This window comes from Mustelus asterias, chromosome 24, assembly GCF_964213995.1.
Source record: "Mustelus asterias chromosome 24, sMusAst1.hap1.1, whole genome shotgun sequence".
NCBI lineage: Eukaryota > Metazoa > Chordata > Chondrichthyes > Carcharhiniformes > Triakidae > Mustelus > Mustelus asterias.
The window spans coordinates 23,577,825-23,596,621 of NC_135824.1; the positions used below are offsets into that span (position 1 = coordinate 23,577,825).

General features: G+C 41.9%; 1 protein-coding gene across 5 annotated transcripts in view; it reads left to right on the forward strand.

Annotated features, from left to right (window-relative positions):
* The window catches only part of nedd4a (NEDD4 E3 ubiquitin protein ligase a), a 144,438-nt gene that overhangs the window by 32,871 nt on the left and 92,770 nt on the right, over window positions 1-18,797 (forward strand). For 2 of the 5 annotated variants that reach the window (XM_078241458.1, XM_078241459.1), the window contains exon 5: window positions 10,866-10,919. In XM_078241458.1, coding sequence (XP_078097584.1) covers window positions 10,866-10,919 — 54 coding nt within the window. Of the gene's footprint in view, window positions 1-10,865; window positions 10,920-14,531; window positions 14,577-15,293; window positions 16,684-18,797 lie in introns of those variants that run through there. The other 3 variants (XM_078241456.1, XM_078241457.1, XM_078241460.1) reach the window with 2 other exon arrangements.

Here is an 18,797-nt window from a genome sequence, read left to right on the forward strand (position 1 = left end):
CCAAGAAGCTCAACATCATCTAGATCAAAGCAGCCTGATTGGGGCTGCTTCCATCACTTCAGTTATTCATTCCCTCCATCACCAGTGCACCCTGCCTGCGGTGTGCACCATTCTCAGGATGCACTGCAACAACTCCCAAACACTTCTACAGCAGCAATCTGGAACTCCCTCCCAAACAGCACTGCTGTGAACTCTCCACATGGACTACGCTGGTTCAGGAGAGTGGCTTGCTAGTGCATTCTTGAGGGCAATTAGGGATGGGCAGTAAATGCTGGTTTTGCCAGCAATGCCCACAGCCAATTAATAAGTTTAAAAAGCGTGGAGTATATGCAATCTTAGTTATCTGGATTTGAGTGCACAGAATTGAAATAGATTGTCGAAGTTTTGTTTTCTCTTCCAACTCAACTCCGTGAATGGGTGCCTCTTACTCACATTGATTATTGTTCAAAAGCAAAACATTGCGAGTGCTGGAAATCTGAAACAAACCAAAGATGCTGAAAATGATCAGGCAGCATGTGTGGAGAGAATCAGGTCAATAACCTTTCAAAAGCATTATTGTTAAGTTTAAGTTTATTTATTAGTGTCACAAGTAGGCTTACATTCACACTGCAATGAAGTTACTGTGAAAATCCCCTAGTTGCCAGACTCCAGCACCTGTTCGGGTACATGGTGGGAGAATTTAGCATGGCCAGTGCACCTAACCAGCACGTCTTTTAGACTGTGGGAGGAAACCAGAGCACCTGAGGAAACCCACGTAGACACGGGGAGAATGTTCAGATTCCGCACAGACAGTGACCCAAGTCGGGAATCGAATCTGGGTCCCTGGCGCTGTGAAGCAGCAGCGCTATCCACTGTGCCGCCCCTAACTTTGCCCTAGCCCCACAATTGAACATCTTTGACAATAAAATTGAGCTATTTTGTTCCTAGCACTTTTCTTGTTCCCACCTCCAAAGTGGTCTTGCAAGTGAGGTTTGCTGAATCGGACTGAATTGATTGTGAATGCATTTGGGTGAACCACTTTATATCGCTGATTATAGATTTGTCAGTGGTTCACTGAAGTCACCAATATTGATTAAATTCCTGACGCTTGTTGGAGGTTTTGGCCATTTTACCAAGGAAAGGATTTGGATATGATTTAATTTTGATATTTTAAAGGCAATTCAAGGTTAAGAATCTTCCAACAACAATACCTCTAATTAATATTGCTCCTTCAATGTAGTGACATTTTCCGAGGTGCTTCACAAGAACATTATCAAACAAAATTTGACACTGAACCATGTAAAGGGGATATTGGGGCACATGGTCAAAGAGGAGGATAGTGGGGTACAGAGGGTTAGGGAGGGAATTCCAGAGCATAAGACCTTGGTAGCTGAAGACATGACAGCTAATGCGGGATGATTACAATTGGATATGTACAAGGGGCCAGAAAGAAGCCCGAGATGTGGAGAGATTTAAAATCAAAATGTTGCTTAACCAGGAACCAGTGTTGGTTAGCAAACACCGGGATGAGTGAACAGGTCTTGGCATAAATTAGGATATCAGTATTGGAATTTTGGATAAGCTCGAGTCTTTGGAGGCCAAGTACAAATTTTACTGATTTTTAAAAACCAAATTACAGCAAACAGACATCAGCAGATCTAACAATCGTTCTGACTTCAATTACATCATTATAAATATTTTTTCAAAAATTACTCTGCCCCATAACTGTTAAAGGAAGAGCTCTGCTTGGCTTTAAGTACTCGAGAAAGCAATCCACTAGCTCAGTAGCCACAATCTACAAGTAGTTTTCAAAAACATGTCCCGTCACCTCCATTGCATGCCTACTGGAGCACATTCCCAGAACTGAAACTCGGAGCCAGATCTTCATGGGATCACATTAACATTGCAGACCTCTGAATGACTAGTTCTTGTCCTTCTTCAGACTGCAGACACTTGGGCAAAGAAACAATAGAAACCATAGAAACCCTACAGTGCAGAAAGAGGCCATTTGGCCCATCGAGTCTGCACCGACAACAATCCCACCCAGGCCCTATCCCCGTATCCCTACATATTTACCTGCTAATCCCTCTAACCCTCATATTTACCCACTAATCCCTCTAATCTACGCATCCCGGGACACTAAGGGGCAATTTAGCTTGGCCAATCAACCTAACCCGCACATCTTTGGACTGTGGGAGGAAACCGGAGCACCCGGAGGAAACCCACGCAGACACGGGGAAAATGTGCAAACTCCGCACAGACAGTGACCCGAGCCGGGAATCGAACCCAGGTCCCTGGAGCTGTGAAGCAGCAGTGCTAACCACTATGCTACCGTGCCGCCTGCAAGAAGGGATTGACATGTTGAAGAACCAGGCGTTGAAGATGATTGGGGATGGTTGAGAGTTCTTCTTCCATTGAAAATAATCTTTGCCAGCCTTTGCATTGCAAGGGATTGAAATGTCTCTTCCTGTTGAGCTTTGCGTGAAGTTACTATTGAAAGAATGGGGTGTGGGGCAGGAGACGTAGCACTAGGTTTAATTGGAAATTATTCCACTTAATCCTCTGGCAAGATGTGGGAGCACAAATCTAGCAACCAGCTTTCTGCAGAATAAGAAATTAGAGATTGATGATCTATATGATGGAAGTCATTTAGTGAGGTCCCTGACCATTCACACAAGTTAGCTTCAGAATGATTTTGTTAGACCTCTTGCTCTCTATTTTTACTCGTTTGCCGTTTAAAATGAAGAAGAGTAGCAATATATGTCTGGCTTCAATCTCGTTGAAGTGTTGATCAATTTGCTTATTGAAGTGCATGTGCCAGGGACACATCTAGTTCAGATCACAAGGGGCTCCTACCGTTACACCTCTGGATTACAGTATTGTATAATTAGATATGGGCCAGTCTGGGTGAATCCCTGAACGCAATGTTGTTCAAACCTGTGTATTTTAACCTCTAATAAACAGTAAGTTGACTTAAATGTTCAAACACAATTTTCTTTATTTTGTAGCTACTTAGAAAATAGTCAATGCCTGCTATGCATAAACTAAATACTCACTATCCATTACTTCACTTGACGCTGATTTCCACTTGCATATGAAACCTTATGTGGAGATGCCGGCGTTGGACTAGGGTGGGCACAGTAAGAAGTCTCCCAACACCAGGTTAAAGTCCAACAGGTTTATTTCGTATCACTCCACTCACCTGAAGAAGGGGCAGCACTCCAAAAGCTCGTGCTACCAAATAAACCTGTTGGACTTTAACCTGGTGTTGTGATGCTTCTTGATATGAATCCTGAGCAGGGTTTTGCCACATGGATATCAGTTGTCTTCCGGATGTTGTCGTCTTCTGTGAATGTTGGTCCTGGGTTTTCACTGAACTCAAGCTCTTTGTGTTAGCATTCTTGTACCACAAAAGATCAGTACAGCACAGAAATGGGCCCTTTGGCCCACCAAACTGGTTGGCAACCAGCCAGTGAACTGATCAGAAACTGATCACTTCGTTCGATTGGGCCAATTAGATAAAGCCAGCAGAGATAGGGTCAGAACCCTCCAGACCCCATCATGTTTGTGCCTTCCTGCACACAGCTGACATGCCAGTGCCCATATAAGGAAACCCTGGCTCCAGAAAGTCTACAAACACTCCTTCAGCTCTTTGTTTGTTTGGGAACAAACCTTGACATGGTTTAACACCTTGGGGTGAATTTCCCCTCCTGGGAATCATGGCGGGTGGAGGGCGGATCATGCAAAGATCTGTTGACCTTGGGCATGATTTTCTGGTTTTGGGGAGAGTGTGGCTGGAAAATCCCACCCCTTGTGTCCTTTGATAAGTCTCTGGCCAATATGGCTACAGGAAATCCCAGCATACTTAAACAACAACTTTGGCCAAAAATCAGTTTTGCTTGATTGAAGATCTTTCAGCATATTAAAAGTTAAATCTCTGCAGGCCATTCAGCCACACTTAAGATACGGGCTCCATTTACAGGAGTGATCAAGGTTATTGAAGCAAGAGAACAAACCCCAACACTGGGCAGCACGGTGGCACAGTGGTTAGCAACTGCATTTCACAGCACCAGGCACCCGGGTTCAATTCCCGGCTTGGGTCACTGTCTGTGTGGAGTTTGCTCATTCTCCCCCGTGTCTGCGTGGGTTTCCTCCGGGTGCTCCGGTTTCCTCCCACAGTCCAAAGATGTGCGGGTTAGGTTGATTGGCCATGCAAAGTTGTGTCAGGGGATTAGTAGGAGTCACAGGAATAGGGCCTGCGTGGGGTTGTGGTCAGTGCAGACTCGATGGACCGAATGACCCCCTTCTGCACTGTAGGGATTGTTTGATTCTATGAGACTCGGGATTTGTAATGGCACATTCTTACTCCTTCCCATTTTACTGCCCCACCATGAAAGAAGTCCAACCTTCTCCGGAGGAAGGCAAGCTGGCAATTTCCCACTGCCAGTCCTCGTGCTGATTTGGTAGCATGTTCTTGCCTCAGGGCCATTTTTGAAGAGTTGGGGTGGGGGTGAAGTTCTCTTGCCTGAAAGAAGTGAGTAGCCAGTTCTGCCCCTTGTTGGGGCTATTAGACCTCTCTTTTCCAGTCGACTTGCATGTGTGGTATCATAGAAATAAGTGAATCTGTGACCAGCTTGTAAATACTATATCCTCTTTGTTGTAAAAACCTTTACTTTTCGGAAGAGCTGAAGTTGTGAATATACATCAAAAGTAGCTAATTGGCTGTGAGACACTTGGGATGTCCTAAAGTTGTGAAAGCCATTATATAATTGCAAGTTTTTCTTTTCTCTTTTGTTACAAAATATGTTTTTGTATCCGTGACGAACATCACTGACACTTGGTTCCTGCAAGTTTCTGGCCAGAAACAGTGATTACCCTCTGCAGTAATATTGTAATTAGGTAAATTAGAAGAACAGGCTGTAAGCAATTAATTAATTGATTGAGTCTACTTTTGTTAAGCAGATGTAGCTGGTTTTCTGGAAAGGGCATTTTATTGGGCAAGATGCATGTTTGAACTAATTAGAAACATATCAGATACGAAGATAAAAATGTAACGTGAGCTAAGAATTAAAGGCTGTTAATTCAATCAAGTGATCCAATGTGATAAGGTTAGAATGCTGATGAATGTCAGCCATTGACCATTCGGGCTGTGACAAAATCATTTTACTGTGAACAAGCAAGCCACTGATGATGTGTACAATCTGAAGTTGTGACTTTGTTTTTCACTGGAGTAAAACAAAATCTCTCTTAAAATGTGTTGAAAAGATGGGTCCATTTTATCATTCTGAAGGAAAGTGACTTGTTGCAGTGCCTGTGCTGAGATGTGTTGATGTCCGTGGAGTGGATGATGTATTAGTCCTGTACAGGTTTTCTGTTGAATGGCAAATGGGTACAAATCAGACTTGGTTTAAATTTAATATTTATACATGTTTCCTGATTAATTGTCAATCAGTTTTTGAATGATCTATTACCCCATTTCCCTCCTTTTTTATATTTGATAAATTTAGGTCTGTTTTTGTCAATTTGATATCTGTCTAAAATTATGAAGACATTGATAAGAAATTATTTCCACTGGTTCAGAACAAGGGAACATGAGTATAAAAAACTCAGGACAAATATATAGGGCGGCACAGTGGTTAGCACTGCTGCCTTCAGCGCCAGGGACCTGGGTTCGATTCCCAGCTTGGGTCACTGTCTGTGTGGAGTCTGCAGGTTCTCCCCATTTCTGCATGGGTTTCCTCCGGGTGCTCCGGTTTCCTCCCACAGTCCGAAAGACATGCTGGTTAGGTGGATTGGCAATTCTCCCTCAGTGTACCCGAACAGATACCGGAGTGTGGCAACTAGGGGATTTTTCACAGTAACTTAATTGCAGTGTTAATAGAAACCTACTTGTGACATGAATAAATAAACTTTAAATATGTAATGTACACATTATATGCACACAGCTGAAATGGGAAGAGTCCCATTCATCACCTTCACAGGCATAACATTTGGAAATAAGCAGAATGCTTTGCAAATTCTTAATCTGTTTGCTTAGCTTTTATTTGGCAACACTATTTATCTCTTGGGTACATGGGTGCTGCTGTTTTTAACTCCTGGTTAGTGAGGTTAAAGCCTTCCATGTGTGGATCCCCTAACTAGCTGTCCTTCTGTTTTTCTTATGTATGCAAGCAAACTTTCCATGGCATGAATTTGAACCAGTGGAAACTCTGGGCTAGAAAAATTCCACGAGACGGGAATGATACGGGTTGGCACGAGGTATAATAGCAACTTGCATAGCAGGTCAAAGCAGATGGATATTGAATTTAATATGGTGCATGTTTTCAGCTTAGCAACCTGGTGTGGCCACTTTGTATTTCATTTGGAGAGAGTGAAAATTGAAATGAGACAAATTACTTGCGAGTATGTTGGTAAATGTTTGCTGGTGAGATTTGTGAGAAATAAGTAATGTGAGCTACATTGTCACAATCATTTTTAGTAATAGTACAGAAAACTAAGTCAGCACTGAAATAAAATCCAAATAAAGAATGAATGAGTATACAGTAAGATTGAATTTTTTGCCATAATTTGTATACTTCACATACTATTAAACATTCTACTTTGCAATTTAAAATTTATCCCTCTGCCAAGACGGTCCCAAAGTCTCTCGAGTGCTGAGAGGAAGGAATTCTCTGACCTAGCATGTTCCAAAAAAGCCCTTTGGTATGTTTGTTTACAGAGAGCTGCAGTTAATGTTCAGAAACTCTGGATTCTTAATGTTGGTTGAAGGGGCTGTGCGAAAAAGGGAAAGATATCCAAAATAAAGTGCCCGAGAAATTCAAACTTGGAACCAACAAAGTGGATCACTTGGCTATAGAACGGGGAATACATTAAACTGACTTGTGGAAAACCATAACCAGAAAATATCATGCCCTGAAACAATGAAACCATTTTATTTTGATAAGTTTAATGCCATACCTTGAAGAACTTGGTGAAAGTTTGTTTTCGTTATGTTACTAAAGCCCAGCATTTCTCAATTTGTACTTTTCTGAAGCAGTTTTTATGCATGTTTTCCTAATAGTAGCATGTCCTCTATTATATTCGAACGCTAGAGCATTGATAATTACCAGTGTAGAAGTTTTGTATTTGCTATTATAAATTTTCTCTTTGCAAAATCTGCCTTATATGCCCAAGCAACTTTTATTCTGTTTTTAACCAAAACATTTTGTCTTGTGAATGAATTTTGTAAATCTTTCCTCATCCTTTTTGATGATTTTTCTAACTGTTTTGTTCTGCGCTTTTAGCTTAGTGATGACGGAGTAGTATAGGCTACACAAAACACCCAACAGAAATTAAAATCTTTTCCAGGCAGGCAATGTTTGTTAAGTGCTTGGTTCCACATACTACTCAGTTTTCCCAAAGGGCAATGTGTCTGAGCTCTTTTTGTGTTTGTAGGGGAGCTGGGTCATTGGCTGGGGTATAGTTGGAGGTGGGATAGCAGAGAATTGGGGAGTTTCGCAATGTCTTGCGCACAATTGGAAGGGAAATCATCTGACCACTGTGGCTCCACCCCCAACAGTGATGTCCATATTGTGGCGGAGAGAATATCCCTAAAGAATTTCTTAAGACCAGAGTTTCATGTTAGTTTATTAAGCAAAGTTTCATCATCTTTAGAGCCCTCCCACAGAATTCAGGAGTGTTTGCTTTCTGGGCTACCCTTGCGCCCTTTCCAAGAAAGTGTTCACCTTTACTGGTTAACACGTTTCTGCTTTGTAAGGCACCAGGAAAGGTGCTCTTGTGCCCCATGGGGTAGTCAAGATTCTACTTGCACTACTTCACATTCTCCGAGTGCGAGAGCTCTTGTTGGTTTCGAAGTCAGTTGTGAGGTAATTATACAAGATGGTTCCGTCACTGAGGAAAATGTGAGCAGTGTGTCAGAGGGATGCACCCACAGGAAACTGAGTGAACACGAGTGCTTGAGACAGAGCGAGCTTCCTTTACCATGAACCCCACTTGTTAGTAGCTGACAACACTTAATCCAATATGAAAGGAACTTCAACATAGCTGATGACCCTCCAATGGCTGAAAATACACCAAAATATAGAATCTGAAAACAAACATTTCAAAGCTTTTACTTGGTTTGGCCAAATTTCAGAAAATAAACAAATTTTAATCAAAATGTAATTTTTAAAAGTTTTGCCATTTTGAATGTGGAGGAGGAACTCAAAAAAGCCTATTTATTATTCAGAGAGCAGTTTATTGGACTCCTAGACAAAGCAGCAAAGCATCCATCAAGCGGTAAATAGCCTGGGTACAGATTGATCCTTAATGCATTATAAGCATGGGGAAGACAGAGCGAGATATTAACAGCTCTAGTTTCAGGTGCTGCACAACATAGTGACAAGTGATCAGAACAACAGATAAATTTACTGTGTGCCAGTCTAAAGTAGGGCAAGTGTGAAAAGGGCAACAGGCTGCAGAAGTAAGTAAAGTACGTACTGTTGAAGTAACTGGAGGTGAAGATGAAAAGTTCAGTGATTTGATATGCTGAGTCCCAATGAAAGGACACTCTGTGAATCAAATAGAGCACTGAAGTATTTGACAGGACAATAGGCTGAGGGAAGTTGCAGTTGAATCTTAGATCAGACCAAACTTAAAAGGATACAGTCCAATTCCAGCTAATCAAATTGAAAAGAAAGGATATATTGAAGTAAGGTATCATAGATCTATTCGAATGATTCATGTTTTCAGGGAACAGAGTTATGAGAGAGGTCTGGAGAAATTGGAGTTTCTTTCTGCTATTGGAGGGTGAAATTTTAAAGACCATAAGATCATCAGAAATAGGGGCAGGCCATTTGGCCCATCAAGCCCACTCCTCCATTCAAAATGATCGTGGCTGATTGGATTGTGGCATTAACCCCACACTCCTGCCTGACCCCATCACCTTCAACTCCCTTTTTTATTCAGAAATCTGACTAACTCGGCCTTGAATATATTGTCATGGACGGAATTTTGTGTTTCCCAACTGCCCATTCATGTTTTGTATGAGAGCTGTGTATTTTCCTACCCGAGGAGTGAATGTCCAAATTTAAATAAGGCCAGCAGCAGACTTTTCTGTGAGTTGTAAAATAAAGGAAGATATTTGTTATTCCACATGTGCCCCAGGGGTTTAAAACCTGATGTCTCACTCACCGACCACATCTGTGCAATCACTCACAGAACAATTAGATATAGATGAAGAATAAAAAATAAAGTATAATTGTCTCAGTTCTTCTTTCATGGCAGGCATGTAGTTTCTTAGATGAGTTGATTAAGTGAACGTCTTGTAAGCAGAGTATTTCCAATAAGCTGTAAAATCTTTGGTTGTCAACTTTTCAGGAGGTTAACTCTCAGATGAATTTGAAGTTAGAGCAGGTTGGGAAGAGACTTTTCCCACTTTCAAAGTATTGTTGTCTATTTTCTTGACTGCTTAGTTGATATGCAGCTGGTTTGATGGCTTATTTGACGGATCTCTATCTCTGCAAGAAACCTTTTCTGTTTAAAAGCAGACAGAAAATATGGTTGTGCTTGTCAAGTTCAAAAGTCCTTTGTTCACAACAAGGTGGTGTGTTGATTACACATCCTGTATTGTTTAACACTTCGAAATTCATCCTGTCTTACTTGGATGAAGGGTCATCATAATAGTGAAAGTTTGACGGGATCTATTTCACATTCGTCAGGCACATATTGAATTTCGATATTTCTGCTGTTCATAGTGAAACAGAAATAAGATTGGGCAGGGATACTGTAGTTCTTTGTGGACTGTCCATCCTTACCCAGCTGGCTGTGAATGTCCATATTTTATTGGGTATTTGCTTGAGACTTGAGATTGCCTGGAGTCTAAAGTGACAAATGTTGCATGATTTGCATCTTGCCTTTTCACTGATTTTTCTCATGAACTTTAGCCAACTTTGTCATCTTACCCTTGTAATTGCCTTTATTTAAGTTTAAGACACTAGTTTCAGACCAAGATTTCGCACCCTCAAACTGGGAAATTCTAACATATTATGATCACTTTTACCTAGCGGATTCTTTACAATAAGATCATTAATTAATCCTGTCTCATTAGACATTGCAATTGCTAAAATAGCCTGTTTATTGTTTGGTTCCTGAATATATTGTTCGAGAAAATTGTCTGGATAAACTCACCCCGAGGCTACTTTTGCCAATTTGATTCACTGATCTATATGATGATTTAAACCTCCCCGATTTTTTTTTACAAATTCTCATTATTTGCTGACTTGTATACTCTGTCCTACAGTGTAGTATCTGTCAGGGAGCCTATAAACCTATCACAGCAATGACTTGTTTCCTTTGCTATTTCTTATCTCTACTCAAACTGATTCTATGCTTTGCTTCTCCAAACCAATATCATTCCTCACTGCTGTACTGATTGCATCCTTCATTAGCAGAGCTACCATTTTCTTTCGTCCTGTCCTGTCATGTACTATTGGAATATTCAAGTCCCAGGCGTGGCCTCTTTAACGTTTAAAGATTATTTATTAGTGTCACAAGTATGCTTACATTAACATTACAATGAAGTCACTGTGAAAATCCCCTAGTCGCCACACTCAAGAGTCCCTACGCATTTGTCTGTTCTGATTGGTGCCACTGGCTCTTTTCCACTTGGGGGCAGGTAGTTGCCTACTTCAGATTAAGTGTTAAAATAATGGGAGGCATTTTGCCAACTCGCCTGACTTTTCTGAGGAACAGAAAGCTACATTAAGAGAGTTGAATATCGTGTACTTGCATGATAGGATTAGTGTATGTGTTTTAGTTCTGTTAAATTGCAGCTTTGGGTTGACAAAGTGGAGGGTAAAATCCTATGTCCTTTCTCATGAGATTTTTATACTTATTTCTTTTGCTAGGTTCAGCCAAAGCAGCATCGGATTCTCTTTGAAGTGTTTGATGAAAACCGCTTGGTAAGTATGGTGCTCCAAGCATGACTCTTATCAACTGGGAATACTTACTCTCGTGTGAAATAATAGCCATAATGAAAGTGTCGCCATATGTAATGTGGATAAATCCAGCTCCTATTTCCACTTCCAGCTTCTCAGTGCAAAGGCGGAATGCCATTGTTTCAACATTGCTTGCATTGTTCTGAATGGGAGTACATTATGAGTTGTCGTACTGTGTAAGGTTTGACTCAAAGTGTCAGATGTGTGAGAAGGCTCTGCATGTCATGGCGTTGTCTCCAAGCATAAACGTGATAGCATTTGGTCTGAAGAAAAATGCACATTGTAATGGTGAATGGCTTGGCATTGAAGTTTGTTTCTCAGTAAATGATGTAAAGCAGGCAATTTGGTAAAAAGGGCTGGCTACATTCTGCTAACGTTGTTTCGTTGCTGTGTGTGGTTCCGAGTTGTTCATCTTGTTTGGCAAAGAAAGTGTGCTGAAGACCTGCACCCTTGCGGTCTACAGCAGGTTGCTGAGTGGGGTTCAGAATTAGATTGGGTGACTTGCCCCTCTGGTTTTCTTCAATCTTCTGAGAGGAAGGGTCGAGCTTCCATTTCTCACGATGGGAAAGACTGTAAGTAATCCAGCAGCTGACATTGCCACGCGTTTCACTGTTTTGGCAATAATTGAATTTCTGATTTGCTGCCATAATTTAATTTTGTAGTGTAAGTTTAACTTATTCTCATTTTGTCAGAATCTGTTAAGGTTTGTGCGTTTCTTTCAGCGTTCGAACAACTGTTACGTTTTCAGAATGGTGGCATGTTGCTCCATTTTAAATCGCTTGGTTTTTTTTTTGTTTAAAAGAAAGTATTCATTCCAGCATCTGCGACGGTGTATTTTGCCATTGGCATGGCAAAGTTAAATCATAATGAATGGTGATAATGAGAAACTGGAATGGCTGCAAATATTCTGATTCTGTACACTGTTCAAAAGGCTGAGCTGGTCGGTAGCTGAAATTCCTGCGTGTTTGGCCGTCTGGAACTTTATTTAGGAAAAATCCTGGACTTGAAAGGCATAATGCAGATTTTTTTTCCCCACAAAGAGGGCATTGTTCTATCCAGATGCATTTTTTTATATAAATGTTTTTGCTATAAAAAAATTTAACCAAGTATTTATTCTGTACAAAGAGCCTACCTATACCTCTAGCGCATGCTGTTTGGTTAGGTTGGCTATTTTGTTTGCTTTTTGACTGAGTGCAAATTGAAATGCTCAAAGGACCATTTTTAACTTTTATTTGCAGTTCAGAATAACTTTCCCACTTCTGTGCAGTGGTAAAAAATCTCCATAAAAGACATCTGTTAAAATGCCAACAGTAAATGGTGCAGTTGTTACAGCTTTTTATTATAAGCAGCACATTTTTCCATTGTGTAGCCACTTTTATCCCCCGAGGACATTAAGATGGCCATTATACAGTTACCAAACACTTGCTGTTTGGTTGTGGAAAAATGTTACACCATTTTATTTCATTGGTTCTGCTGAATGACCTACTATTCCTGCATAGCAACTTGCAAACTGTTGAGTGCTGGGTTAATAAGGTATTATGTAAGGTTTTAACTGGAATGTGTGAAATGGCGAGTCATCTTGTGTCATGGTTGCATATATTAAAATGACAAGGAACCTTCTTTCCCCTCTTGCAAGGCTTGGAACTCATCTTTGCAACCTTGGTTGAAGGAAATTTTCCCTGTCTTATAAACTGTATGCAGTGATCCGGTCTGGGGTGTTGGTGTAAAGCACATGTACTGCAGGAATAATTTCCCCTTTTTACATGATTGTAATATAGGACGGAATTCCTCCATCCCACCCTCTGGCCTGGGAACGGGCAGGAATGGAGAATCTAGCAGGAGCCAAAAAGTCTGACACCTGCCACTGTAAAATCATGTAGCGATTCTCCCAATGGCGGGTTGGTCTTCCCACTGACTGGTGGTATGAATGTTCATTTGCATCTCATGAATGCTCATTTGCATCTCATGAATGCTTATTAAAACAGTTGCTAACCAGCATCCCATCAGGCCTTTTAATCTTGCTTGAAATGAAATTGGTCTAAAATTCAATTGCTAAAGAGTGGGTTGCACAAGAAGGTCCTCAGTTCACAAGAGACTTTGTGGTGAGTGCAACACAGCTGTTGAGCTGCACTGCTCCTGATGTGCTGTTCACCACTCTGCCAAGGCAGACTTGTTTCTGCCCTCCATCTCCATGCCAAATTGGTGGTCTTGGACAGCACCATGCTGCTGGACCCATGGACCCTCCTGTGTCACTGAGTCAGACCAATACAGCACCTGGGGTTAGGTAGTAGTAGTGTCTTCCTTCCCCATGGTGTCTCACACCAGTGTCTATCCGGACAGCAGTGTGCAGAGGGATTATTGCAGCCACCAGAGGTCCAAAATTGGACTGGGGGTGGAGTGCGAGGTGTCACGGGGGGACAGTGTGGAAGGAGGGCTGTGCAAGGAAAGGATGGCAGGGTGAGGGTTCACAATGGCAGGCAGAGGGGCAAGGAGGTGGATGATGAAGACAATGGAAATCGGAGGAAAGATCAAAAGGAGGGAATCTAGACCTTGACAAGTGCTTGAAAACTCACAGATAAGGGGGATAAAGGGACACCCCATCATTTCTTTTCTTATTCATTCATCGGACATGGGCGTCACTGGCTGGCCAGCATTTATTGCCTATCCCAGGTAAGGATGACAGGTTTCCTTTCCTAAAGGACATTAGTGACATTTACTGTAAGGTGATGGACAAAGACTCCAGCTACAGTGGATAGAGTTCCAAGTGGGGCATGGGAACCTCACAGGCGATGGGCTTGGGGGAGGAGGGTGATTGAATCGCGGAACAGAATTCTTCCCGAGGCTGCTGGCCATTTTCCTTTGGGACGCTAACATCCTGCACGGTCTGGTGAAGGCAGATAGGCTGGAGAAAGTGATGCGAGTGTGCTGGACTGGTGTTTAAATATGGCACCGGAATGTTTGAACCCGTCGGCTGGCAGTGAGTGAACGAATCTGCTGCTGGTCTGCCAGATGACTGAGGACAATGAGTCTGTGCATAAGTAATGGGGTTCCAAGTACAGAATCTGGCGCGGGATCCCGCCATGCTGACCAGTGAGGAAGGTGCCACCGGGGCTGCCCACCACTGCACTTGAGTCTCAATAATGGAAGATTTCACCCATAGAATCATCGAACACAGAGGGAGGCTATTTGGCCCTTCGAGTCTGCGTCAGAGCTTGCAGAGAGCAATCCACTTAGCCCCAATCTAGCATTCAGGGTAAAGTATTTGAAAAATGCATCCTCATAAAAATAAATTACTTATTCAGTGCTTTTGAATCTTTGCAGCTGATTGGAAAGCCACAGGAAGAAAAGAATGCAACTCCTTTGGCACCGTGATGCGTTTCAAATGTCAGGATGTGGCATTTCTGTGTACTAAGAGAAAGGCTTTTCAGAGTTAGCCACACTGACTTGACAAGCACTAACTGTCCAGTACCAGCAGCATTTCGGTCTAGTGGGAGTCTAATAATAGTTTTGTTTTTTGTTTTTGTTTTAACGAGGATTTTTTTTTCAAACTGCTTTTCAATGGTTGTTTGTTTTTAGATTATTTAGATTTCAATGTGTCCGGCTGTCGCAGAACTTGAAAACGTGAGTGCAAAAATTATCTGCGCAAAGCCAATTCTCTCTCGTGTCACATTGGAGGACTGTCGAAGGCAAATTGTGTTCAATTGTGAATGCAAGGCTGTGAACCACTCTCTCTCTCTCTCTCTCTCGCTGTTATTAGCAGTAGCTTCCTGTCTATTTGCCATATCCCAGAGATTTAACATTGTGGGTAACGCTCAGAAACCCCCTTTGATTCAGGAGTGTGTTGGATGCCGTTCTTTTAAAATTTCCTGTAATGCAATACTATAGGGTAAAAATACAATGTTGGTCCAAGCGTAAGGGAAACGTTTGAAGCTTTCTAGTGCCTGGAGGAGTGCTGGCCTGCTTGCTGGGGAGCGAGATGTAATATATGAAATCGAAATGCAAGGAGATGTTGACTTTGGGTTAGATTCAGTCATTCATGCAAGTAAAAGAGGTTTAATTGAAGCAAGGTTTGGCTAGAATTCCAACAGTGTGTAGCAGCTGAGCTGCTTGTAAGGGTTTGCAGAATTTTCATTGCTGTGGAAGAGAGCCTTCACTTCAACACCGTTACAGACACTCATGGATTTTCAGACTTGGGGGAGGTATTCCTGCCACCGCGGATTTTGCCGCTGGATATTTCTAACTTCCCCCAAGCTTAATAGCCCTGGTCCAATAATGATTGGAATGCTGCTTGTCACTTCAGCTATTTCTGCTTATCTGCAGCTACTGATGGTGACTGTATCCCGAGTGACGGTGCTGGCTGGGTTTGCCGTTCAGCTTTCGCTGAGTTTTTAAACCGGCTCAGATTCATTCCAACCTTAGGACCAGTGCTTTTCGAGGGGAAAAAAAGGGGAGAATGGCCCGCCGTTTGCGATTGCATTTTGCAACCAGAAGGAGCAATACTGACCCGCTGTCTGAAACCTCAGGAGCGGGCCTGGAGAGCAACATACGCATGACAGTTGAGACTGTCCCAATAAATTCAAGGAAGAATGTTCACCAAGTGACTACGCATGAGCCTGTGGCGGTGCAGACAGTATCGCAGGATGAACGTGTCCTGCAGCGCAGTTCTTCCCTGTTTATACCACAGGTTAGTAACAGTGACCATCACCGCAAAAAGAGCTCCACTTTGCAAATATCGCTCCAGTCCAGTGGACAGTGCGAGTCCAGTGCCAACAGCAGTGGCAGTGAGGGTGGTGTGCGTAATGCCAGGATCTCTTTTGACCAAGAGCTTTTAGAGTGCGCAGTGGGATCCACCAAAGCCTCAGTGAAGCCGAGGAAGTCCAAGGTGCCGTTGAGACGCTGTTCCTCTCTGGTGATTTTCCCTCAGAGTCCGTGCAGCACTCCTCCAGCCACACCAACCAGCCCTGAGCCCTTTGTAAGTGGAAGTAGCAACCCCACGTTAAATAGATTCCTTCCTTGCTCCCAGGAACCAAATGGAGATGAAGATCAGGTTGGGTCTAAATCCAAAGAAACAAGCACCTGTTTTGTTGCCACAGCAGTTAATGGACTGCGTTTATCTAACCCAGTTTGTCCTTCCAGTGAAGTTAGAGACATTAAGTCACTTTACTGTAATGGGCAGCAGCCTGGCAAAAACCGAGCCATTGATTATAGTGAGGAAGAAGCAGAGTGCCGGGGAAAAGTGAAGAAACTGCACAGACCTTCAAATAACATTCTGTATTTCAATTACCAAAGAGCTCAGGTACTAGCAACCGAGACCAAGGAAGGACAAATCCACCCTGAATCATTCGTGAAGGAATTTAAGCAGAGCTCTTTAAATACTGGACATACACGACATCACCCTATCAAGTTAATAAGGAGCACCTCTGTATGTTTGCCTTCATTCAAGCATTCAGACTGCCAAGTCAATGTTAACGGGGTGGTAGAAAGGGAAATTATAAATGAACAAAACAAGCGCCCGATCTTTCAAAGGAGCCATTCGCTGGAAGTTCCCTGTCGGCTGGTTTCCAGTTATCACTCCAAACCTAAACACTGTTGTTCAAAGGTCGGGATCCCTCATTTGCAAATTCATGTAGCTCCCAGATCAGAACAAAAGATCTTTATTTCTGAAGGGGAAATGGCTGGAAACTACAAAAGGGAAGGTGTCGGAACACTGTGGGGACAAGACTGCAAGGTAAACAAATTCATTTGAGTTGGTCAGACGGGTTACTAGGAGTTGTGAAAGTGAAGTTTTATGTTGCAGCTCTGTACCTGCCTGAAACTTTGACTTTAAGTAATATCACTTTGTCTCCTGCCCTTCCTACTTGTGGTACCAAATTGTGGGCAGCATCCATTGAGTTAATAATTAGTTTGTTTAGCAGGATGTGAGTGGTATACTAGAAAACGTAGACAACCCTAAAATTAAATTTTCCTGTTTTTTTAACTGGCTTTAAAATATGTTGCAGCAATGATCGCAGACAGCTGTGGCTCTGTGTTGGTTGCTCTTGAGATTTTAATTAAGGACAATCTAATCTATTTAATGGCACTGGTCAGATCTGTAGTTAAGGACTGTACATCCGGGAGTTTAAAGAGTCTTTGAAGCATGTTGTAAATTAATATAAAATTGTTTTGAGATCGGAGAATGTCTCTAATAGCTGCCTGTTACTGTCAAGGGAATTTGCTCCACCTCCTGTAACTGATTTGGGTCCTGTTTGGTTTCAATGCGTCCCTGTTAGGAAAGAGATTTAGTTTAGGTCGATGTCTCTGTGCAAAAGTTAGTGCCCTGAATCAGCACTTAATGCAAAAAAAACTTTTGCATGTTTGGTCTGTACAGTCAATCAGAGTTCAGATGTTTTATTGCTGTCAAGTGGCATCTCTGGGTGAGAAGTTATTTATCCTGTAAGACGCGTGTGAACTTAAAAATATTCAGGTTTTGCCATTTGCAGTACAGCATTCTGGAAAGCACATTGGCTGAATCTTGCTTATAATGAGATAGATACCACCATTTCCGCAGTGTCTTAACACAGTGTTGTAAAAACTCTGTTATGCTCAACTAAGAACATCATATTGCAATTTCCATTTAAACAGCCTGCCTGATGATGCTGCAATTAAGTGCACATTAAACTTGAAGTGCTGCTTGATGCTACACTGGTAAATAATTGTGCAACTCAACCTTCAAGTAGAAAAGTGTGTCCTTAGCAATATGTTTTTAGAAATTTTTAGAATCTTTGGTGCAGTCTTGAATTAGAGGTAAAGTCAGTTAGACATGATCATGTTTGGAGTAAAAGCAAGTCTGATTCCAGATTGAAGCTGTATTAGAACCTTGAACCTGTTCAATCTATTCTGATTTTTAAAAATTCCCCCTCTTAGTTTTCACATGAATTTATTGCATTATTTTGCTTAATGCAGTAAACCCACGTGCTGACTTTAATTTGAGGAATTATTTGAGTTGTTGAAATACATAGACAGTTAGGTTATCCATTTTGTTTTATAAGCTGAATCAACGTTAGGTTGCCTAAACATAGCAGAGTGTAGACCTGATTTAAATATGTTGCTCCCAGAATATTTCATCAGACTCCAGAGAGTCTGGCCTGACATGCTGTTATGGAAGATCTGAGTTCAAATATAACAACTTGATATTAGAGTAGTGGTGGTCACTGTCAGCCATCTGTACACGGCAGACTTGAAATTGGATCAGCATCCTGGTTGAGTTCTGTTGTGCTTGCAGACGTGAAAGGTCCACATGTTCCTCTTTCGCTTGGGCAGTAGACTTCAACAAAGTATCGAATGTCCTGCTATCTATAATTAACAGCTTGTTAAAGGCTACTTTTAAAATCTAGGCAGGAAGGTTTAACAACAATTTTATGACATGTTCATTGCCCTCAGTCCCTTTGAAAAATCTGGATCCTAATTTCACATTTGTAATAATAATAGGGGAAAAATAGGAGACTGGTCCACTGCGAGGTTCATAGTTGTAAATTTCCAAGATGAATCATTTAAAGGTTACCAGCAATTTTACTGATCAGTTGCTGCATATAATTGGATGTTGCCATCATCTTGCAGGGAAGACCCCCTCCCTGGCAAATCACCTCGTGAGAAATTCTCATCCTGAGTAATCATTCCTAACTAGCTTCCACCACGCTATGGATTTATTCTGGGGCATATCATTGGACATTTTCTCCTTTTATTGGGAGCAGATTAATCTCCTGCGTTAGACAAAGACTATGTGAGCATTGCTGGCAAGGCCAGCATTTGTTGTCCATCCCTAATTGCCCTTGAACTGAGTGGCTTGCCAGGTCAGTTTAGAAG